General features: G+C 48.2%; 1 protein-coding gene across 1 annotated transcript in view; it reads left to right on the top strand.

The window, feature by feature from the left end:
• The first annotated feature begins 9,420 nt into the window (after positions 1 to 9,420).
• Positions 9,421 to 25,075, top strand: part of KCNK13 (potassium two pore domain channel subfamily K member 13) — a 107,288-nt gene continuing 91,633 nt past the window's right edge. The window contains exon 1 of the mRNA XM_070378366.1: positions 9,421 to 9,926. Coding sequence (XP_070234467.1) covers positions 9,587 to 9,926 — 340 coding nt within the window. The 5' untranslated portion in view covers positions 9,421 to 9,586. The remainder of the gene's footprint in view (positions 9,927 to 25,075) is intronic.

Here is a 25,075-nt window from a genome sequence, read left to right as displayed (position 1 = left end):
TTCAAGCCTCTGCAGGCTGATAGTGAATAACAGCTTCGAAATACGTGAAACAAAAACTGACACACTTCAAGGAAGAAACAGACAATTCCACATAGTTGGTGCTTTTAATACTCTCGATAATTGTCGGAATAACTAGAACAAATGCCTTGACATAGAACACTACATCCAGCAACTGCAGAGTACATACTCTTTTTAAAGGGTTATTTTTTTGGCTGTGGTTGGTCGTCGCTGCGTGCAGGCTTTCTCTGGTTGCGGCAGAGAGGCTCCTCTTTGCTGCAGTGCTCGGGTTTCTCCTTGCAGGGGCTTCTCTTGTTGTGGAGCAGCGTCTCTAGCTAGGTGGGCTTCGGTCGCTGTAGCTCACGGGCTCAGTCGTTGTGGCGTATGGGTTTAGCTGCTCTGAGGCCTGTGGGATCTTCCAGGACCAGGGATCGAACCATTGCAAGAGTCTGCATTGCAAGGCAGACTCTCAGCTACTGGACCAGCAGGGAAGCCCAGAATACGTGTTCTTTTCAAGTGCATGTGGTACATTGCCTAGGACTATATCCTGGGCCATGATACAGTCAATTTAGGAGGACTGGAACATATCATACATGGCCCTCTGACCTGTGAATGAAAAATTTTGCTTGCCTTGTCAGTAAACCAAGGATGTGGTAGCCGTCAAGCCACTGCAGCCACCCCAGCAGTGTACTCTGAGGGGACTCAGGGTGGGAAAGACAGGATACTGGCCCTCATAGCCCAGGCGCACATCAAAGGAACCATTGCAGGGAGCCCAGATGCTTGTGCTGAGCTCATTAACCTGCAATGTCTGCTTTTCTTTCATTAATGACTGAACAGCAACAACAATTAATGATAATCTTTTGATGTTCCACTACCTGGTTTTTATTGCAAAATTCCTATATATTCTGGCTCCTCCCCTTCTTCTTCAGAGCAGTCCCTCAGAGCTACCTGAGAAGCTGTCTCCTGGGCTGAAGTCCTCAGAAAGTCTATCAAATACAATATAATTCTCAACTTTCAGGTTGTGCATTTTTTTCAATCAACAGACCACACTGAAAATGTTAGGAATAATTTGTCTTAAGAAATAGATTTTTAAAACAAGTAACAATACATGGCTAAATTTGTAGGTCAAAGGAGAAAAAAATCAGAAAATATTTTCAATAAAATGATGTAAAAATACAACATACCAAAACTTTTAGGGTGCAGCTAGCCCAGGACTAACGAGATTTATAGTTGAAAAATGCTAACATTAGAAAAGAATTTTAGATCTAAAATTTGTGATCTAATAATCCACTATAGGAAGTTGGAGGGAGAAAAAAAAGTAAACCCAAAAGGAAGCAGAAGAACGAAAATAGAGGAGTAGAAATACTACATTAAATTTACTCCAGAAATGCAAGGTTGGTTTGACATTAGAAAAGCAATAAATGAAAACCAAGATATTAGTAAAGGATAAAATTATACAATCATTACACTAGATGCAGAAAAAAGCATTTGATAAAATTCACTCATTCATATTTTATTTTTTTTTAACTCAGAAACAAAAATAAAAGATACTTTCTCAACCTGATAAAGGGTATCAGTGAAAAACCGACACTAATCAATGCAGAAAAACTAAAGGCTCTCTCCTGAGATCAGGAACAAGACAAGATGTTTGCTTCCACCTCCTCTATTCAACATTATACTGAGGTCCTGGCCATTGCACCATGAATAGAAAAAAAAAAAAAAGATAAGTATCAAAAAAGAAGCAAAACTCTATTTTGGATAACATGGTAATTTACATAGAAAGTCCTAAAGGAATCAACTACCCAGCTAATGCATAAATTTAGCAAGGTTGCAGGAACCCAGTTAATTTGTAAAAATCGTTTCTATTTTTACATACTACAGCAAATAGCTAGAAAGTAGAATCTTGATATTTCATTTACAACTGCATCAAAACCCCAAAATACTTTAGAATGAATTTACAAAAGATGTACAAGATCTCTACATGAAAATTTTCCAAGACTGACATAAATTGAGGGCTATAGCTCATTCATGAATTAAGATGTCAGTTCTCCCTAACACAGTCCTAATTAAGATCTCACAAGTTTTGTGTTTTTTTTCTGGTGAAATTAACAAGCTGATTATACAATTTTTATGGAAATGTTAAGATCCTGTAATATTCGAAGAAAATCCTGATAAAGGAGAGCAAAGTTGGAGGATTCACACAAAAGCTGCAAGTAACCCTATGGACTGCAGCCCACCAGGCTCCTCTGTCCATGGGGTTCCCCAGCAAGGAGACTGGAGTGGGTTGCCATGCCCCCGCTCCAGGGGCTCTTCCCACCCCAGGGATCAAACCTGGCTCTGCTGCGTTACAGGCAGAGTCTTTACTGTCTGAGCCACAAGGAGAGCCAGTAATCTAGACACCGTGGTGTTAATATAAGGATGGACAAATAATGAGCAGGATACAGATTCCCAAAATACATTCGCTTTTGTCTTCTCAGCAAATGACACTAAAATAACTGAATACCCACATGGACAAAAGACACCTCGTACCTCGACTCTCAGCTCACGCCAGACAGAAGCAAACCGAAGAACAAAGCTGGATCAAAGACCAACATACAGAGGCTAAAACTATACAATTTCTAGGGGAAAAGAGCCCGTAAAACTTACACAACCTTAAGAGAGGTGAGGTTTCTTGATACACAGAGATCCAAATATAAAAGAAATGATTGATAAATTGGGCCTTACTAAAAACATACCCATCAGAAATAATTAGGCAAGTCAGAGAATGTGGAAAACATTTCTAAGATACCATACCTGAGAAAGGACTAGCATCCTGGATTTATGTAAAGAATTCCTACAGCTCAGTAGTCAAAAAGAGAAATGGATATTCAACAGAGATTTTAGAAAGCAGATATACTGATGCCAAAAGCTCAGCTTCTCTGTACATTGGTGCTGACTAGAATCTTGGAGACAGAGTTTTGAGTGAAATAGAAAAGAACAGCTTTGTTACTTTGCCAGCAAGCTGGGGGGGGGGCACTGCGTGCTAATGATTGCAAAAGCGTGTGTCCTCAGCTTGGAGAAGAGAGACCATTTATAGTAATTGTTCAAAGAGGCCGTGATCAGCTCACAGACATTCTTCTGATGAGTTGGTGGTAAGGTTGAGTAAGCAATGAGAGGTAAGAAAGCCTTCCTCAGCAATCAATGCAAAGAAATACAGGAAAACAACAGAATGGGAAAGACTAGAGATCTCTTCAAGAAAATTAGAGATACTAAGGGAAATTTTCATGCAAAGATAGGCTCAATAAAGGACAGAAATGGTATGGACCTTACAGAAGCAGAAGATATTTAGAAGAGGTGGCAAGAATTCACAGAAGAACAATACAAAAAAGATCTTCACGATCCAGATAATCACAATGGTGTGATCACTCACCTAGAGCCAGACATCCTGGAATGCGAAGTCAAGTGGGCCTTAGAAAGCATCACTACGAACAAAGCTAGTGGAGGTGATGGAATTCCAGTTGAGCTATTTCAAATCCTAAAAGATGATGTTGTGAAAGTGCTGCACTGAATATGCCAGCAAATTTGGAAAACTCAGCAGTGGCCACAGGACTGGAAAAGGTCAGTGTTCATTCCAATCCCAAAGAAAGGCAATGCCAAAGAATGCTCAAACTACCGCACAATTGCACTCATCTCACACGCTAGCAAAGTAATGCTCAAAATTCTCCAAGCTAGGCTTCAACAGTATGTGAACCATGAACTTCCAGATGTTCAAGCTGGATTTAGAAAAGGTAGAGGAACTAGAGTTCAAATTGCCAACATCCACTGGATCATCGAAAAAGCAAGAGTTCCAGAAAAACATCTATTTCTGCTTTATTGACTATGCCAAAGCCTTTGTGTGGATCACAACAAACGGAATTCTGAAAGAGATGAGAATACCAGACCACCTGACCTGCCTCCTGAGAAATCTGTATGCGGGTCAGGAAGCAACAGTTAGAACCAGACACAGAACAACAGACTGGTTCCAAATAGGAAAAGGAGTACATCAAGGCTGTATATTGTCACCCTGCTTATTTAACTTATATGCAGAATACATCATGAGAAATGCTGGGCTGGAGGAAGCACAAGCTGGAGTCAAGATTGCCGGGAGAAATATCAGTAACCTCAGATATGCAGATGACACCACCCTTATGGCAGAAAATGAAGAAGAACTAAAGAGTCTCTTGATGAAAGTGAAAGAGGAGAGTGAACAAGTTGGCTTAAAGCTCAACATTCAGAAAACTAAGACCATGGCATCTGGTCCCATCACTTCATGGCAAATAGATGGGGAAACAACTCTTTCTTTATGGGAAATAAAGTGAGAGAGTTTATTTTCTTGGGCTCCAAAATCACTGCACATGGTGACTGCAGCCATGAAATTAAAAGACACTTGCTCCTTGGAAGAAAAGTTATGACCAACCTAGACAGCATATTAAAAAGCAGAGACATTACTTTGCCAACAAAGGTCCATCTTGTCAAAGTGATGGTTTTTCCAGTAGTCATGTATGGATGTGAGAGTTGGACTATAAAGAAAGCTGAGTGCTGAGGAATTGATGCTTTTGAACTATGGTGTTAGAGAAGACTCTTGAGAGTCCCTTGGACTGCCAGGAGATCAAACCAGTCCATCCTAAAGAAATCAGTCCTGAATATTCATTGGATTGACTGATGCTGAAGCTCCACTACTTTGGCCCCTGATGCAAAGAACTAACTCATTTGAAAAGACCCTGATGCTGGGAAAGATTGAAGGAGGGAGGAGAAGGGGACAACAGAGGATGAGGTGGTTGGATGGCATCACCGACTGGATGGACATGAGTTTGAGTTGGTGAAGGACAGGGAGGCCTGATGTACTGCAGTCCATGGGGTCACAAAGAGTCGGACACGACTGAGCCACTGGACTGAACTGAAGTTTAGGAGTCAGCATCAGCAACTTTCAGGTCCAACTGGTATGGAGTCTACATGCTTGTGGGCGGCCTATCATCATCAATCATTAACTTTCTTCACCTGGAGGGGGTTTCAGTGTCTACAGAATAGGTTACAGATATTGTGTGTGTGTATCCGTTGTGGGGCAAATAGGACCTTGCCCCAAGGCTACCCTTGACTGTTTGCTTCTTCCTGGTCTCACATCCCCGCCCTTCCCTAATTAACAACTCCTTGAATCTGTCCAGTGGAACTCAGAGAAGGTCAAGGATGCTGAATGAAGGCTGTTTCTTATAATCAAAGGAATAGGGAGGAGCGGAGAAAGGCTTTGTGCCCTGGAGCCCCACAGGGCCCTGTTCGGTATCAGTGCAAATGGCCAACAAGCACATTAGTCAGCGCAGGTGCTCAGTCATGTCCTACTCCTTGCAAACCCCATGGACTGTAGCCCAACAGGCTCCTCTGTCCATGGGATTTCCCAGGCAAGAATACTGCACTGGATTGCCATTTGCTCCTCTAGGGAATCTTCCCGACCCAGGGATCGAACCCTCATCTCCTACATTGCAGGCGGATTCTTTACTGCTGAGTCATGGGGAAAGCCACATAGTCCTCAAATTAAACTACAGTGAGATACCAGTACACATCCACCAGTATATTTAAAATTAAAATGGCTGACTCTGACGAATGTTCACAAGGATATTGGACATCCAAAACTGTACCTTGTCAGTTGGTACAGCTACTTTGGATAAATGTTAGCTTCTTACAAATTAAACACCGCCACTGTGGTCCCAAAGAGTCGGACACGACTGAGTGACTGGACTGAACTGAGCTGAACTATGATCCAGCGATTCCACTCCGAGGTGTTTACCCAAGAGATACGAAAACATTCGTCCACAAACACTTGTGCAAGAATGCACCTAACAGTTTTATTTATGATGACAAACACCTTTTTATTTTCTTTTTGGTAGTCCACTGATTTTTAATTGCATGTACAGGGGAGCCTGGTGGGCTGCCGTCTATGGGGTCGCACAGAGTCGGACATGACTGAATCGACTTAGCAGCAACAGCAGGGATAATTGAACAAATCAACAAATGTTGTGATCCCCATGGACTACACACTCCATGGAATTCTCCAGGCCAGAATACTGGAGTGGTTAGCCCTTCCCTTCTCCAGGGGATCTTCCCAACCCAGGTCTCCCCGAATTGCAGGCGAATTCTTTACCAGCTGAGCCACCAAGGAAGCCCAAGAATACTGGAGTGGGTAGCCTATCCCTTCTCCAGCAGATCTTCCCGACCCAGAAATTGAACCAGGGTCTCCTGCATTGCAGGCAGATTCTTTACCAACTGAGCTATCAGGAAAGCCAAACAGATAACAGATAGTGGCAATATTATAGGAAAAAATAACAGCAAAGCAGGAGGATAAAATTTCCCTCATCAGTCTTGATGCGCTTTCTTTCTAATATTGTAATCAGAGAAGACTTAGTAATAAGGTGGCACTGAAGAAAGGCCTGAGGAGGTGAGGAAGAAATCCAAGTCCGTACGGAAGTTGAGGGAAACTTGGCAAGTAGAGAGGAAGCATGTGCAAAGACCCTGAGGTGATGGTTCAGGGAAGATCAGGAACTCAGAGGAAGGGGGTGAAACAGATAAATGGAGGTCAGGTCCCTAGGCATTTGTGTAAATTAAAAGGATCTTAGAAAACATCCGAAGAATTCCAGCGGAGGAGAGTCATACCCTGGTGGATGCCAAGCACTTTAAATAGTCCTGGTTTCTATCAGTAAGGAGAGAATGAATACTCGAGCAATAAAAAGGGACAGACTAGTAAGATATATAACATGGCTAGATCTCAGAAATGCAGTGCTTTACACAAAAGAATACATAACTATGAATCCATTTATATGAAGATCTAGAGCAAGCAAAACTAATTTCTACAAAGGGAAAAGTTGATGACAGAAAAATTCAGAACACTCATTTCCTCTGTAGGAATGTGGTTGGGAACTTGCTGGGAAGGGACCTGGGATGTTTGGTGGATAGGTTGGATAGATACGTGTTTAATTTGCAAGAGTGAATGCATTTGCCAGAACTCATTTAATGGTACACTTAAGATGTGTGCATTTCATAGTATGTAAATTTTATTCCCAAAGAGCAGAATCTGTAAGTAAGTAGGGTTGTATTGATCTCTACTGGCTTCCCAGGTGACTCAGAGGTAAAGAATCTCCCTGCAATGCAGGGGTTCAATCCCTGGGTCCCGAAGATCCTCTGGAGAAGGAAATGGCAACCCGCTCCAGTATTCTTGCCTGGAAAATCCATGGACGGAGGAGCCTGGCGAGTTACAGTCCATGGGGTCTCAACAAGTCAGACACGATTTAGTGACTAAGCAACAGCACTGAACTCCAGAAAGTAAAACGCAGGGAGAAGTGCAGGGTGGGGGTGGGGAGGAGGAGGGCACTGATGTCTGCAACTTTGAAATGAATCCAAACGAGCTGAGTTGATGGAGGGAAAGAGGGATGGACAGATACGTAAGAAAGCAAGTATAGTAAAACGTTCGTTGAGGAAAAGGCAATTCACCGTAACATTCTTTCCACATGGCGGTGGGGACTCATCACAGGACTCGCCCTGGGTGGTCGGTCACACATGCTCTTCCTATAAGCGTTGTTCTCTAAAGCCCTTGCTCCCAAGAGGCTAGATAAAAGCAGGGCATCCGGGAGTGGAGAACGAGAGAAACTAGAGGGGAACACTGAGAGCAGCATTGGGAGGACTCATGTTGAAGCTGAAACTCCAGTACTCTGGCCACCTGATGCGAAGAGCTGACTCATTTGAAAAGACCCTGATGCTGGGAAACATTGAGGGCAGGAGGAGAAGGGGACGACAGAGGATGAGATGACTGGATGGCATCACTGACTTGATGGACATGCGTTTGACTAAACCGCGGGAGTTGGGGATGGACACGGAGGCCTGGCGTGCTGCGGTTCATGGGGTCGCAAAGAGTCGGACACGACTGAGTAACTGAACTGAACTAGCAGCATCAGGACTTGGTGACAGGCGGACAGGCACCTGGAAGTGTTTGTGTCTTAATTCTCTGCTCCTGGCAGGATCGGTGGGTGGGCCCTGAGTCCAGGGCCACTCTCTCAGGAGGCGAGGAAATTCTCGTTCATTGGAAGGTGCCCACGCATCTTTTCCTCCGGGATCCGCCTTCACCCCCGCAGGCCAGGGCCGGTGATTCCGGTGGGGCCGGGAGTGCGGGTGGGGGCGAGACGAGTCTGGAGGGGACTGAGCGCCCCCTCCCGGCCCTGGAGGGTCCGCGAGGGCCGGCGAAGCTGCCCCCGCCCCCAGCTCCCCTCCCCGGTTCACGTCCGGAGGGGGAGCGCCGCAGCCCGGCGTCCCCGCCGCGGGACCGGGTTCAGCAGGTGGGCGCTGGCGCTGGGGCGGCTCCGCGCGGCCGGGGTCGGAGGACCGGGGTCGGCCCCGCGGCTCCACCTGTTGCAGCGCGGAGTGCGCGGGCCGGCCGGGCGGGGCGCGCCGAGGACCCGGAGGGCGGTCTGGCCGGAGGGGTCACTGCTCGGGAGGCGGGACGCGCGCGCGGCGCCAGCGCCCCCGCACAGCGGGCTCTCGGGGCGGGGCCCGGGAGGTTTGCGGGCGCGCCTGTGGCCGGTCGGCCTCGGGTGGGGATGGCGCTCCCTGAGCCGAGCCCTGTCGGGTCTCTCGAGCCCGCCGAGGCGGCCAAGGCCGGGCCCGGGAGCTGGAACTCTCCCGGGTCATTGTCTGGCGGCCGCGCGCCCCTCCAAACCTCGGTCCTCCGCAGCCTCTCCAGGATCCGGGGCTGGCGCGCGGCGCTCGCTTGCAGCGGGCGAGCCCGACACTTGGGCGCCCCCGGGCAGGGTCTGGAGGCCAAGGGCGCCCGATGCGGGCGCGGTGACGGGGGCTTCCTGCGGGAAGGGCCCCATAGTCTCCTGGCCCCCTCGCCGCAGCCTCCCTTTCTGGTCTCCTCCTCCAGCCAACCCGGCCGCCGGCTGTCGCGCGGCGGTCGCAGGCGGAGAAGCGCGCTTGGCCCGACTTCTGTGAGGGTGCCTCCCCCGGGGACCGGCTCCACCCAGCCCCTGAGCCCCGGCCTCTGGCCGGTGACCCCAGAGGCCCGAGGCCCCCGCGACGCCGCGGCTGGGGCCCGGCTGCACCGCGGACCCAGCGGGGAAGCACTTGCAGCTCCAGCGGACCGAGGCCCCGCGTCCCAGCCGTCGGCGGCCCGAGAAGCGACTGTCGAGGCGCCGGGGATCGCGGGAACCCGCTCCCCGTCAGCCCGCGAGGCCCGCAGACCCCGTCTCTGGGGGCGGGCCCGGGGCTTGTCCTGAGGACGCCCCACGCTGCCCCCCCTCCCCGCACCCGGAGCGGGGCCGGGCGCCAGGGGGCACGGCGGCGCACCCTCGGGCCCCGCAGAAGCGGGCTCAGCCCCGGGAGGGCGGGGGGGCGGCGGCGGACCAAAAAGAGGATTTGAAACCGCGCGTCAGGGCGGACGTGGCAGCTAGCGCGGTCCACGCGGCGGCCCCGGGAGCCGCGCGGCCGGAGGCGATGGGTGAGGCGGTGGCCGCGCGGCCCGGGGCGGGCTGAGCGCGCGGCGGGCGCCCCACCTCCCTGGGAGCCCCGGCGACGATCGGCCCGGGGCCGGGCCATGGCCGGCCGGGACTGCGGCGGCGACTGCGGGCCGGGCCGAGCGAACGAGGACAACGCGCGCTTCCTGCTGCTCGGCGCGCTCCTGGCGCTCTACCTGCTGGGCGGCGCCGCCGTCTTCTCGGCGCTGGAGCGGCCGCACGAGCGCCAGGCCCGGCAGCGCTGGGAGGAGCGCCTGGCCGGCTTCGGCCGCCGCCACAACCTGAGCCGCGACGCGCTGCGCGGCTTCCTCCGCCACTTCGAGGAGGCCGCGGCCGCCGGCGTCCGCGTGGACGGCGCGCGCCCGCGCTGGGACTTCCCCGGCGCCTTCTACTTCGTGGGCACCGTCGTGTCCACCATCGGTGAGTGCGCCCCGGGGGGCGGCGGGAGGGCCCCGCGCTTCCCGGCCCCGCGTCCAGCCACCCCCGCGCCCGGCCGGGCGGCGCAGGTGGGACCGGCTGAGGGACCAGCAGGTGACAGGCCCTCCTTGCTGTTTGCGGCGAGGTCCGCGGACCAGCTGCGGCAGAGTCACCTGGAGCTTGTTCTAAACGCAGTCCCAGCCCCTTCGGGACCCTGGAGTCAGAATCTGCGGGTTCAGAAAATCCCCAGGGGATTTGAATGATCCTCAATCGGAGACGACTTCCCTGGTGGCTCAGATGGTAAAACGTCTGCTTACATTGCGGGAGACCTGGGTTCAATCCCTGGGTCGGGAAGATCTCCTGGAGAAGGAAATGGCAACCCACTCCAGTATTCTTGCCTTGAGAATCCCATGGATGGAGGAGCCTGGCAGGCTACAGTCCATGGGGTCACAAAGAGTCGGACACAACTGAGCGACTTCACTCACTCAATTGGAGACACTCTGTAATGGGAGATGCTCAGTCTAGTTAAGGAAGCTGAGCTTGAGTTCATGGAATATTAAGGAGAACGCTTACAGATCGGGACTAGGAACCTACATTTATTAAATGAGTTCAGTTCAGTCGCTCAGTCGTGTCCGACTCTTTACGACCCCATGAACCACAGCACGACAGGCTTCCCTGTCCATCACCAACTCCCGGAGTCCACCCAAACCCATGTCTATTGAGTCGGTGATGCCATCCAACCATCTCATCCTCTGTCGTCCCCTTCTCCTGCCCTCAATCTTTCCCAGCATCAGGGTGTTTTCTAGTGAGTCAGTTCTTCGCATCAGGTGGCCAAAGTATTGGAGTTTCAGCTTCAGCATCAGTCCTTCCAATGAATATTCAGGACTGATTTCCTTTAGGATGGACTGGTCGGATCTCCTTGCAATCCAAGGGACTCAATGAAATGAGTTAGTGCCTTGCATAAAGCACTGGTTTGAGGGGGAGACACGTTTTAAAAAGGCTGACCATGACTTCCTACTTAACACAGAGAAAATAAATATGAGTTTGGAGGTAAGGAGGCGAAAGTGCTAATGAAGATGGAAATTGTTTTCTATCAGGAAGAAGCTGGTTGGGGTCTGCAGAAGGGACCTATGGGTTGAACCAGTTAGTGCTGGCCTGATTGGGGTCTGGAGACAAAAAGTACTTCACACTCTGGAAGAGGAGAGGATTGCTTTCAGGGCCCAGTGACCTGTATGGAGTAGTGGAAACAGAGCTAGGAAGGTCTTCTGGCCGATGGGGTGAGGGAGGGAGCTTTACTGCGGAGCTGGAGCTGAACTAGAGGCAGTTGGGAGCTAGTGAGAGTTTCTGAGCGAGAGGCATAAGGCTACCATCTCTTACACCTTTATTACCAGCAGGAGGAAAAAGGGTGGGGGTCTTTGCACTCCGAGGGCTTGCTCACCCTTGAATGTAATGAGTGATAAGGGGTTTTGGGGAAGATGCTGCACAAATTTTGAAGAAAGCAGAGGTCTGGAGTGGAGGAGGGGCTTTGAAAGGCTTCCCAGAAGCAGAGTGGCGCAGGGCTGGCTGCTGGAACCCCAGGAGCACCAGCAGGGCTTCCAGGGGCTCGGGGGTGCCCTGCTGCTATGGCTCCGAGCTGCCAGAGAGCTTGTCCAAGAGGCGGGTGACACAACGAACTTCCCCGATGCTCCCACTCAGGGTTGTCTTAGGCAGACATTCTGCCAGGAGAAAACATTCTGCACTGAGTGTAACAGATCAGCCTCGGGCCTGGTTAGTCAGGGAAGACTGCCTGGGTTCGTCTAGAAGCCCAGGGCCTCAGCCGGTGAGCAGGAGGCCAGGAGGAGAGGACCCGAGTGGTTACAGACCCGACCCGCGTGGTTACAGACCCGACCCGAGTGGTTACGGACCCGTGGGCTCCGCCAGAAGTCCGTGCGTGCTAAACCGCTTCAGTCCAGCTGTGAGACCCCTTGGGCTGCAGCATGCCAGGCTCCTCTGTCCATGGGAGTCTCCAGGCCAGAACACTGGAGTGGGTTATACAGGAGATGTAAGACATGCAGGTTCGATCCCTGGGTAGGAAAGATCCCCTGGAGGAGGGAATGGTAACCCAGACCAGTATTCTTGCCTGGAGACTCCCGTGGACAGAGGAGCCTGGCGGACTACAATCCGTGGGGTCAGGAAGAGTCAGACTCGACTGAGTGACTGACAGCCAGTTGGTGGGAGATTTCAGTCCTCCCCACCCTCTCCACAGCCACCCGTTTGTACTTCCCATGGACACAGAGGTCGGAAGGGGCAGAATGGGAGTAGACCGGTGAACACCAAGGCCAGGGAACCTCGGGCGTTGTGGATGGGTGGGCGTGTGAGCTCACCTGGGGCGCAAATGGAGCACCGTAGCCGCGGGACAGGAGGACACTGGACCGAGTGTGGAGTCGGGGCTCTCCATCCTGCCTGTGACCGGGGCCGGTTTAACATCCGGAGCCCCGTCCTTCTCTGAATCATCTGTAGGTGCCCATGTTGGTATCTGGCATGTTGTAGCTGTTGAGTAAATATTAGTCCTGTCTCCTTCCCATACTCTTTCCCGAAGGCTGCCCCTCTGAAAGGTTCTTGTAAAGGATAATGAGCTCATATAATTAATTGTTCTTTAAAAAGTACAAAGCACTATGTAAGTATGGGTTTATTTTTACTCTCTCATTTCTCACGTTTCCTTAAATCATTTCATTAATTGCTGATGGAATAATGGTGCTTGCTGTCCTTTCCCGGGGCACATTAGGCACGCCCTGTGATTGTCATGTGAGGATGTGATGCAGCCAGCTGCATAAATTAATCGCAATTTTAATCAACATGATTCATATGTTAAGTGTGATTATTCCTATTTTATAAATGAGGAAACGGAAGCTTCATGTTCTTTGTAAAGAAGAGAAAACCTTCTGTAATGACTCCGCCTAAAATTAACCATTGTTGACATTTTGTACATTACATTTTTTAACTGAAGTCTAGTTGATTTACAATGCCGTGTTAGTTTTAGATGTACAGCAAAGTGATTCAGGTATACACACGTAATACCTATTTTTTTCAGATTCTTTCCCCTTATAGGTTGTTGCAATGTATTGAATGTTGTTTTCTGTACAATAGGTCCTTGTTAGTTGGTGCCTTTTTTCTGTTCTTTTTTCCCCATGGACACACATGTACATACATATTTTTCTAAATTTGTATCATGTTCTATAAACCATTTATGTCGTGTGTTTTAACTGTAGTATTACATGACGGGTTTTTCTTCTAAAAATTAGTGCCACTATGCTTTACCATGCAAAGATGTTGACGTAACGATAACAAGAAAGCTCACAGCAGAATAATCATAAAATGTAAGTAAACTTTAGAACTAGGAAACAGTAACAGAAATATGGAAAGCAACTGGATCTAAGAAATTGCCAGAGGGGAGCTCCATCTTATCTTGAGTTCCCTCGGATGTAGACTCTGAGCAAAGAATCGGTGCAAGCAGTTTCCTGGCAGATTCAAGAGACACGGGGAGGTGAGGGAGGAACCGATACAGGAAAGGGAAGTCCATCACTGCAGGGTGTACCGTGAGGCAGAAGCCAGAGCGGGCAGCTGATGCTCAATCCCAGGCTGGAAGCTGTGGGGATCAGCGCAAAGCTCACGAACCAGACTCACCCCAGGTAAGGGAGCTGGGGCGTTTATACACCCACGCCCACCAGAAACTGGTCAAAAGCTGCTTAGAGGATGCAGGGAAGCCCAAAAAGTAATTCCCAGATACTTCTGGCCTGATTGTCCCTGGACAGCCCAAGAGTAGCCTTCTGATAAGATATAGGCACTGGCCATTTGAAATCAGGCCAGTGCGCCCAGAACTGGTTAAAGGAGATCCCAGGCGCGTGGACTGAGTGTCACCAATGACTATTTAGGCTTCGAATGTGGCTGCATGTACTGTGGCAGAGTCATGACCCGCACTGGCATTCTGATGAGAAAAAAGGAAGCATAAACCTTTTCCCAGTACGCAATCCCAGTATGATGCTGAAGCTGAAGCTCCAGTTGATGCAAAGAGCTGACTCATTGGAAAAGACCCTGATGCTGGGAAAGATTGAGGGCAAGAAGAGAAGTGGGTGACAGAGGATGAGATGGCTGGATGGCATCACCGACTCGATGGACATGAGTTTGAGTAAATTCCAGGAGTTGGTGATGGACAGGAAGGCCTGGCATGCTACAGTCCATGGGGTCACAAAGAGTCGGACACAGCTTAGCAACTGGAAAACAGCAACAATCCTCAAAAATGTTTCCCCCTTGGCATTTCATATGGGAAACATTACATAGGACCGTGGGTGATGCTCATAAACAGTATTTTCCTGTTGAGGATTTCATACAACTGCTGTCTGAGACCTTTTTAAATTTTTTTTTTTTCTGATATGGACCATTTTAAAGTCTTTATTGAATTTGTTACAATATTGCCTCTGTTTTATGTTTGGCTTCTTGGCCCCGAGGCATGTGGGATCTTAACTTCCGGACAAGGGATCCAACCCGCACCCTCTGCTTTGGAAGGCGAAGGTCCAACCACTGGACCACCAGGGAGGTCCCTAATTGATTAAAAGTCTTTGATTTAGAAGTCAGAGCAGTGGCTTTTCCTGTAAGTTATATAGAGGGAAACACTGATCACAAGTTAAGTGTTTGTTTGAAATTATGCAGAGATTCATAAATATGTATTATGAAGTTGTTAACCATTAAAAAAAAAAAAGTGAGAGCAGAGTGAAAAACAATTTGACAGTTTCTCAAAACTTTAAACATAGAACTTCACATGACATTCCCCTAAAAGAATTGAAAGCAGAAACTCAAACAGATACAGGAACCCCTCAGAGCTGTCGTGAGTCCAGTTCCAGACCACCGCAGTAAAGCGAGTGTCGCAGTAAAGCGACCTCTTGCCTCCCTCGTGCGTGCGAAATTTGTGATTATGCTGTACTGTAGTCTATTAAGTGTGCAATAGCATTATGTCTAAAAAAAGTATACACTTTAATTTAAAAATGCCTTATAGCGAGGAAGTACTAACCATCACTTGAGCCTTCAGTGAGTCAGTCTTTTTACAGTAGTAACATCAGGGTCTGCTGACTACAGCCCACCAGAGCAAATATAACAATAAAGAAAAAGTGTGAAATACTGCAAGAATTACCAAAACGGAGCACAGAGATGTGAAGTGAGCAAATGCTGCTGGAAATACGGCATCTGCAGACTTCCTCGTCACAGGGTTGTCACAAACCTTCAATTTGTGAAAAACCCAATACCGTGAAGCACAATAAAGCAAAGAGCAGGGAAAAGAGGTCTGCCTGAATTTGCACACCAGTGTTCACTGAGGCGCTGCCACAAGAGCCAACAGGTGGAACCAGCCCGAGTGTCCAGCATCAGACGAATGGATTAAAAATGTGCACGCCTACAGTGCAGTGTTCCTCAGCTATAAAAAGGAATGAGGTTGTGGTGTTTGCTGCAACCTGGATAGACCTTGAAAACATACTGCGTGAAATACACCAGACACAGAAGGACAAATATAATTCCACTTACATGAGGTGCCGAGGATAGGCACTCTTCATAGGGATGAAAAGCAGAAAAGAGACCACCAGGAGCCGAGGGAAGAAAGGAAGGCTTGTTTAATGAAATTTTTGTGGGGAATAATAAAAGAAAGTTTTGGCTGTAAATAGTGGTGATAGTTATGTAACAGTGTGAATACGTTTAATACCAGTGAATTGTGCACTTATGAACGGGTGAGATGACAGATGTTCTGTATATTTCACCACAGTGCGGAAAGTCAGAACAGAATATTAAAACGCATCTCAGGGATGTTGGTTCTAAAAGAGGCTGGTGAGCAGCCCTGAAGCAAGAATGAGCTTGAAGTGCAGCTGGAGAAGTAGGTGACCAGTGTAACCTGTGGGTGAACCTCTGTAAGTGCCCTTTTCACTCAGGCAGGCATCTGTTAGGCGTTTGCTTCTGTGCTTGCCTGTGTATTTATAACTCAGCTTTTGTCCACAAAGGAGATGAGATCATTTGCAAACTGATATGGTCAGGGTAGGCTTAAAGCCTTGGGCTACTCCATAATCTCTGTTCAGTTCTGTTCAGTCGCTCAGTCATGTCTGACTCTCTGCTACCCCATGGACTGCAGCATGCCAGGCCTCCCTGTCCATCGCAGCTCCTGGAGTTTATCCAAACTCATGTCCATTGAGTCGGTGATGCCATCCAACCATCTCATCCTCTGTCGTCCCCTTCTCCTGCCTTCAGTCTTTCCCAGCATCACGGTCTTTTCAAGTAAGTCAGCTCTTCACATCAGGTGGCCAAAGTATTGGAGTTTCAGCTCCAATATCAGTCCTTCCAATGAACACCCAGGACTGATCTCCTTTAGGATGGGCTGGTTGGATCTCCTTGCAGTCCAAGGGATTCTCAGTAGCTTAATATGATAAGAGATTACGTCTTACCACCCCAGAGCGCATTGTGGGCAAGGGGCCTCCCCAGGACAGTTGTCTGCTGGGTTGGCCCAGTGTTCCAGGCTTCTTTTAGCTTCTGGCTGATGTTCATCAGCTGATGTCCCCAGGACTGCTGGGGAAGGGGCAGGAAGGGCTGAGGAGTGGGGCACCGGCAGTGAACGGGCACTGCCTGGTGGGACAGGCCACCTCCACGCGTGTCTCATTGACCACATCGAGCACCTGGAGAACCACACCTCTCCCAAGAGCCCAGAGTGGGCAAAGCTCGATCCTGGTGAACACACGGACGCCTACCAGACGTGTGCACAGTGTGCTAGAAATGGATCCGAGTGGATTTAAGACTGGGAAGGGGTGAGGAAACGCGAGTGGGATAGAACAGTTAAGCCACAAAGTGTTAATACCCAGAGAGATGTGTCAGGAGGGCCTACGCGATTGTCAAAAACGAGCCCCAGAGCTGCCTGTGAGTTTTCCAGTTGTTGAAAGAGGCAAGGACAGCCATTAAATGATTGCTTTTACTCAGTCTGACTGCTTAGAAAACACCCACCTCTTCTTAAGTGTGAATAACAATGTCTTCTATAGACTGTCATGAAAAGGACAAGATAATACAATGAGTGATCTTCCCCACAGCGTCTCCGCCATCATCGTGAAAGGGAAGCCTGTGCGCCTGCGTGGACAGCTAGGCGCGGGGCACAGCGCGGGGCACGGCGCAGCTCAGCACAAGCCCCTCTTGCCCAGGCGCAGGGCCGCGCCCGATTCCCAGCGGTGGATTCTGCACTGGCGTCGCCGTCCATGAGAACTCCTCCGCGGGGACGGTGGTGCTTGTCTCAGCGCAGGTTTAGGGCCCGCTTTCAGAGCTCCTGGTGCCCTTTGAGAAACTCCCCTGGGTGGCTCTCAGTCGGCAGCACGTGGAGTGCGCTTAGGGCATGTGTGATAGGAGCTGGGCTAGGGTTGGAAAGGGAGACCACCCTGGACGATTCAAAATTAGGGATTTCCCTGGTGGCTCAGATGGTAAAGTCAGTACCACAGTGCGAGAGACCCGGGTTTGCGTTGGGTCGGGAAGACCCTCTGGAGAAGGAAATGGCACCCCACTCCACTATTCTTGCCTGGAAAATCCCATGGATGGAGGATCCTGGTAGGCTACACTCCATGGAGTCACAGAGTCGGACACAACTGAGCGTCTTCACTTCACTTTCACTTCGAGGATTCTTGCTATTCAAAGAGTGGTCCTGGAATCAGCAGGACGGGCATCACCTTGGACCTTGCTAGGAATGCAGAGTCTCAGGCCTGCCCCAGACCAGCTGAGTTAGAACCTACTGGGAGGTCACGTGTGTAAGTGCAAGTAAATTTATACTTCTCTGTCTGACTTATTTCACTAAGTATAATGTTTTCAGAGTTCAAGCATGGTGTAGCATGCATCACAGTTTCATTCCTTTCTATGGCTGAATAGCATTCCATTGTGGGAGAAGGCAGTGGCACCCCACTCCAGTACTCTTGCCTGGAAACTCCCGTGGATGGAGGAGTCTGGTGGGCTGCAGTCCATGGGGTCACTAAGAGTCAGACATAACTGAGCGACCTCACTTTGACTTTTCACTTTCATGCATTGGAGAAGGAAATGGCAACCCCCTCCAGTGTTCTTGCCTGGAGAATCCCAGGGACGGGGAAGCCTGGTGGGCTGCCGTCTATGGGGTCCCACAGAGTCGGACACAACTGAAGTGACAGCAGCAGCAGCAGCATTCCATTGTATGCATGAACATTTTGTTTATCCTTTCCTCTGTTCACAGACACTTGGGTTGGTTCTTCCTTGTGGTAAATCATAACCATGTTAAATTTTGAGAACTCTGGAGTCTAGAAGGCTGCTGACAAGGTGGGCCCCTCCCTGAGCTTCAGGACTTAGACCAGCTGCTGGAGGGGCTGGAATGGAGAGGAGGTGAGACCTGCACCAGCGGGTGGTCAGGAGGTGAGGAGCAGTCATATAGAGCAGCTCTGTGGATGTGGGGTGTGCTGGCCTTGGACTGAGAGCGTGGCTGTGGCTTGTGTGGGTCTGGGACGCCCAGCCCCACCTCAGTGGGAGGCCACTCAGTGTGGTGACCAGACTAATTGCTTTATAATGTTGTGTTGATTTCTGCCGTACAGCAACGCCCATCAGTCATCATTATACATATATCTCCTCCCTCTCAAGCCTCCCTCGGTAACCCCCCATCCCAAGCCTCCAGGTTGATGACCAGATTTTCAACAACAGTTTTACTCATTTTAACTAGACAGAGATAATTATACTGGTGCCCTCTGTGTGTCCTGGACGTGGCTCATGATTAGCGCCGTGTAATGTATTCTAGAGGGCCTTCCCAAGTGGTTCAGTGGTAAGGAGTTCGCTTGCCGATGCAGGAGTTGAGGGTTCAATCCCTGGGTCAGGAAGATTTCCTAGAGGAGGGCATGGCAACCCACTCCAGTGTTCTTTCTTGGAGAAAATCCCATGGACAGAGGAGCCTGGCGGCCAGTCCACAGGATCACAAAGAGTTGGATACGACTGAGCAACTAACACTCATTTTCCATATAACCATTGTAACATGAGCAGATTGTTGTACCAATAGGTAAAAATTAATCTCATCATGGTAAGAATTTCTTTGATCTGTATTAAAGTTGATTAATTAAAAAATATATATGTATTTATTTGGCCGCCCTGGGTCTCAGTTGCGACATGCAGGGTCTCCGGTCTTCATTGCTGCCTGTGGGATCCAGTTCCCCGACCAGGGGTCAAACCAGGCCCCCTGCACTGAGAACGTGGGGGCTTAGCCCTGGACTGCCAGGGAGTCCCACCTTCAGCAGCGTCTTCATTTTTGGAGTTCCCTTAAGTATCTGTTTGTGCAGGACACTTGATCACCAAGAAGGTGACTCTGACACGGCCACTGCCTCCTTGCACGCCCTCTAATCTCTAAGACGAGTTGGAGGCAGTTACACTTTCCTGACTCTTCTGATTCTAGTGACTGCGCATACGTGTTGTCCTCCATAAGGCTGTACTGTTATTTCTTCCCCTTTCTTTTTACAGCATTTCCTATTCCCTTTCCCAAGAATTTTATGTGTTTAATTAATGTAGAATAGTTTATTTAGCCATCCTTAAATTGTTGGATTTGGGGGTTAAATGTGATTTTTATTTTTCAGTCTTGTGTTTAATAAAAATTATGAAATTTATTGAGGGCTTACCATAGGTTATACCTCTCTAAATATGTTAATTCTTGGGACAACCCCGTCAGGGTAGGTGCTGTTAGTGTTCTCAGGTTGCAGACCAGGATGTGAGCCTCAGAGAGCTTCCAGGCAGTGTCTGAAGCCCCCAGTGGAAGTGGTGTGGGCTGTCCCTTTAGAACCTGCACTTTGACCCACCACTTCTTTGCCGTTTCCTCCTCTGGGGTCCTTGTGGGAAGAACTGCCAGTTAAAGAGGTCACAACCCCTTTTTTCAGTGTGATGGCCCTTAGGTGACCTGGGATCATAGAAGAAGACAGAGATGATCTGTTTAGCAGACTCTCAGGATGGTAAAAGGTTTGGGTGGAATTCTCCAGGCAAGAATTCTGGAGTGGGTTGCCATTGTCTTCTGCGGGGGGATCTTTCTGACCCAGGGATCGAACTTGTGTCTCCCACATCGCAGGCAGAATCTTTACCGTCTGAGCCACCAGTGAAGCCCCACCCTCCTTTATTTTTTCTGCCTACCTCCCAGGAGTCCGTTTAAACAGAGCCTGTACCTTTGATTGGAACGTTTGATCATTCTCAAAGTTGCAGCCTTCTTCCCGTCACATAACTAATGTGCCTAGAGTCTGGCTGCCCCCAGAATTTTTCTCTCCAGTTTGGACATATTTGATCCCATAAGCAACTTCCTGACTCTGCCTGTGAGCAGAGTATCGGCACCAAAGCTGTCTGTGTCTTGGGTCTTCCCTAGTATTAAGCATCTGATGAATCAGATTGACCTTAGAGACCAGCCAGGCAACTGGTTTTCAAACTATGTTCCAAGAATCCTGGGATTCTCTATGCTGTCTAAGGGCCGTCTTGCAAGCCCAGGGGTACACATCAAGGTCTTATCTCTGTTGTATGTATTTACTTACATGGGTTCAAAGTAGTTATCCTATTCTGCTACCTTTTTTATGACTCTTTTTTGGAATGTAGAAAAGATTTTTATATACTCACATACACTCATGTTTCATGATGAGAATTGCCTGGCTGGATGAAGCACAAGCTAGAATCAAGATTGCTGGGAGAAATATCAACAACCTCAGAAATTCAGGTGACACCACCCTTATGGCAGAAAGCAAAGAAGAACTAAAGAGCCTCTTGATGAAGGTGAAAGAGGAGAGTGAAAAAGCTGGCTTAAAACTTAACTTTCAAAAAACTAAGATCATGGCTTCTGGTCCCATCACCTTGTGCAAATAGATGGGGAAATAGTGGAAACAGTGACAGACTTTTATTTTCTTGGGTTCCAAAATCACTGCAGATGGTGACTGCCACTATGAAATTAAAAGATGCTTGCTCTTTGGAAGAAAAGCTATGACAAACTTAGACAGTGTATTAAAAAGCGTAGGCATCACTTTGCCAACAAATGTCCGTCTAGTCAAAGCTATGGTTTTTCCAGTAGTCATGAATGGATGTGAGAGTTGGATCGTAAAGAAGGCTGAGTGCCAAAAAAATTGATGCTTTTGAACTGTGGTGTTGGAGAAGACTCTTGACAGTCCCTTGGACTGCAAGGAGATCCAACCAGTCTGTCCTAAAGGAGATCAGTCCTGGGTGTTCATTGGAAGGACTGATGCTGAAGCTTCTGTACTTTGGCTGCCTGATGCGAAGAGCCAACTCATTAAAAAAGACCCTGATGCTGGGAAAGATTGAAGGCAGGAGGAGAAGGGGACGACAGAGGATGAGATGGTTGGATGGCATCACCGACTCAATGGACATGAGTTTGAGTAAACTCCAGGAGTTGGTGATGGACAGGGAGGCCTGCGGAGAAGGCAATGGCACCCCACTCCAGTACTCTTGCCTGTTTCCAGGCAAGAAATCCCATGGACGGAGGAGCCTCGTGGGCTGCAGTCCATGTGGTCGCTAAGAGTCAGACACGACTGAGTGACTTCACTTTCACTTTCATGCATTGGAGAAGGAAATGGCAACCCACTCCAGTGTTCTTGCCTGGAGAATCCCAGGGGCGGGGGAGCCTGGTGGGCTGCCGTCTATGGGGTCGCACAGAGTCGAACACGACTGAAGCGACTTAGCAGCAGCAGAAGGGAGGCCTGGTGTGCTGCAGTCCATGGGGTCACTGAACAACAAATACACTCATTTTGACTGACATTTTCTTCTATATTTTTTCATAAATGTGAGTCCTCTCCATGGTTGAGATAAATATCCTCACCCATTCTCTGGTTCTAACTCATCACAATGTTATTCAAAAGGGCTTTTTAAAAAATGTTTCTGTATGGTTGGCTATATAATTATGCTTTATTTCTAAAAGTATCACATAATGATTTGAGAATGTGCATTTTCCAGAGTTCTGTTTTTTTTTTTCACTTGACTGTTTCTTTACATCCTGGTATCTGTATATATCTCAGCTGGGTTTTTTTATGTTACAGAATTTTGGAGCAGGAGGGACATAATCCCCACCCTCTAAACATAGTTAAAAAAATATATATATATATATATATATATACAACATTGTGTGTCTGAGGACATATACATTCAGTGTTATTGATTTCATCACTTGAGTAGCTTTAAATTCTGTTAATACTTTTGTTTATCTCTTAATGCTTTATATGCTAACATCTATTTTTAAACTGTTGCCTCAGCACACCAGGCTTCCCTGTCCTTTACCCAGAGCTCGCTCAAACTCATGTCCATCAAGTCGGTGATGCCATCCAGCCATCTCATCCTCTGTCGTCCCCTTCTCCTCCTGCCCCCAATCCCTCCCAGCATCAGGGTCTTTTCCAATGAGTCAGCTCTTCACATCAGGTGGCCAAACTATTGGAGCTTCAGTTTCAGCATCAGTCTTTCTAATGAACATTCAGGACTGATCTCCTTTAGAATGGACTGGCTGGATCTCCTTGCAGTCCAAGGGACTCTCAAGAGTCTTCTCCAACACCACAGTTCAAAAGCATCAATTCTTCAGCACTCAGCTTTCTTTACAGTCCAACTCTCACATCCACACATGACCACTGGAAAAACCAAAGCCTTGACTAGACGGACCTTTGTCAACAATGTGTTGTCTTTGCTTTTTAATGCGCTATCTAGGTTTGTCATAGCTTTCCTTCCAAGGACCAAGTGTCTTAAACGCTTACATTTAATTAAATTCCTGCATTTAATCTTAGCAGAGACTTGCTGACTTTTAGAACATCTCTCTAGTTGTAATTTTGAAAGTAAGCCACTTAATTTTTTAATTTCCCATTTTTGTATATGTGCTGCTGAAGCGAGCACTAATTTCCCATTTTTGAATTGAAGTCTAGTTGATTTACAGTGCTGTAGTTTCTGGCACAGCAAAATGCTTCAGGCATGCGTGCATATATTCTTTTTCATCTTCTTTCCCATTACAATTTATTACAGGGTATTGAGTGTCGTTCCCCGTGCTATCCAGTAGAAACTTGTTTAATACATTTTTATACTCGTTGACAGTTTAAAGTATTTCTCTAGGGGAGTCGGCACATTTAACATTTGCTCTCGTTTGCATTGTCTTTTTCTCTGTCTCATTTTCTATTCACTTTTCAACTCTATGCCTTCTATTACAGTAGACTGCGTATCCTTTTTGTCATTTTAAGTGCAATCAGAATAAAATCTTACCTAAATTATCTGAGGATAAAAGCGATTTCTGCCTTCATTTTTTATATTTTTCTATAAAACTGAGGCTTCTTTCTCTGAACGATAGAGTCTTGCGTCTTTGGTTTCAGCCCCATTTTCTCTAACCCCCTTGTCTCGCCAACTCCTCGATGTATCTTGTTCTCTGGAACAGAATATAAACTTTAAAAAATTACACTTTTGCACCTACGAACCTGCCTTGAATCATCACATCTGATAACTGATGACGACACATCCGCTCCGTTACCCCCTCCAGTGATTTCTAGCGCTTTTCTTTATTTGTACTTTCTTCTTCATTTCAGTTGTTCTTTCTTTTCATGCCTCTAGACCTTTGAGCTTTGATCAATAATTTACTTATTACCATTGCATTTTCTCAAGCCTTGCTTCCGCTTTCAAACAGAAAGTAGATGCCAGATAATTAACCTTGGAGAGAACGGCTTTCCTACGTGGTCTGAAAATAGTGTTCCATTTAGCGCCGGGGAAGGGCGAGGAAAGGAAGGAAGCAGTCGCTCGGCGCCGGCTGCTTCTGCGCGCGTGCGCCCTGCTTCTCGTACGTCTGTCGTTGCAGCCGCTTGTATTAGCACTTCAGTCTTGAGGTTGGATTGCTCCTGTCGTACTGTTTCTTTGTCTCAGATATTAAAAAGGAAAAGAAGATGACAAATGCAGAATCAGCCACAGTCTGTGTTATAGCAGAAAACCCCAATAACAGTGGCCTCATCGCATAGAGGTTTGCCTTTCCTGCCTCGTGAGAAGTCCAGTGGTCTGCGTTTTAGCCCTGGGAGAATAGTCCACGAGGCCACCGGTGTCCCGGCGCCGTCTTTCTGTCCTGCTCAGGCAGGCTTAGACGGCAGCGCTCTCCTCCTGCTCACAAAATTGTTGCTGCGGCTCCGGGCCTTGTGAATGCCACCAAGGCAGAAGGAGAGAGATGAAAAGGCAGAAAGTGCGTGCCAGCGAGTGCCGAGAGTTTGCCTGGAAGTCTCCGCTTCTGTTTACATCTCCTTGGCCAGAATCGTGTCAGATTGCCCAGGCGCCATCTGCACGGAGGCTGGTCGCTAACGTGAACACAGTTAAGGTTCCTTTATTAAGACAGAAGGGAAGGACAGTGTTGTGCGGCAACACCGCTGTGTAGCAAACTGTTTTCTTAGGGTTTGTTCAGACGATCCTGCGGGGGGGCGGGGTGGGGGGGTTGTTTTGGCTTTTCAGTCTTGAGGTTATTATTCTCTAGGTGGATATTCCTTTTTTTTTTTTTTTGGTCTATCAACTACTTTTGCTTTGTTTTCATCTATTTGCTTAATTCCATAGTTTAGTTGTGAGTCTCCATTTATCTTCCAGCTCATTAATTCTTTTCTCCACTGTCTGATGACTGTCTTTAACAATGTTTTCAGAAGCTGTTTATTAAGGACCCGCTATTAAGCGTCGGTCTAAACACTGTCAGTTCTCCTTTGCGATTCTCCTACTGTCTTTATTATCATCAGATAGTTCTTCATTTATAATTCTTTTTTTAAACATCCTCAGGGCTTAATCTGTTTTATAATTGGAAGTTTGCACCTTGGATCCCTTTCGTTCATTTCACTGCACCCCACCCCCGCCTTTGGCAGCTTCTCTGTATCATGAGTTAAGGTGCGGGGTTTGTTTTTTTAAAGAGATTCTGTATATAAATGACATCATACAGGATTTGTCTGTCCCTCTCGATCCGTCCATGTTGTCACAATGGTAGCATTTCCTTCTTTCTTTTTTGGCCACGTCACATGTCATACAGGATCTTAGTTCCCTGAGCAGGGATCAAACCTGTGACCCATGCGGTTAAGCATGGCATCTTAACCAGTGAACAGCCAAGGAAGCCCTCCTTTTTAGAACATGGGCGACTAGTATTCCATTACATG

This window comes from Bos mutus, chromosome 10 (assembly GCF_027580195.1).
Source record: "Bos mutus isolate GX-2022 chromosome 10, NWIPB_WYAK_1.1, whole genome shotgun sequence".
NCBI classification, from domain to species: Eukaryota; Metazoa; Chordata; class Mammalia; order Artiodactyla; family Bovidae; genus Bos; species Bos mutus.
This window is presented reverse-complemented; position numbering and strand designations above follow the sequence as displayed.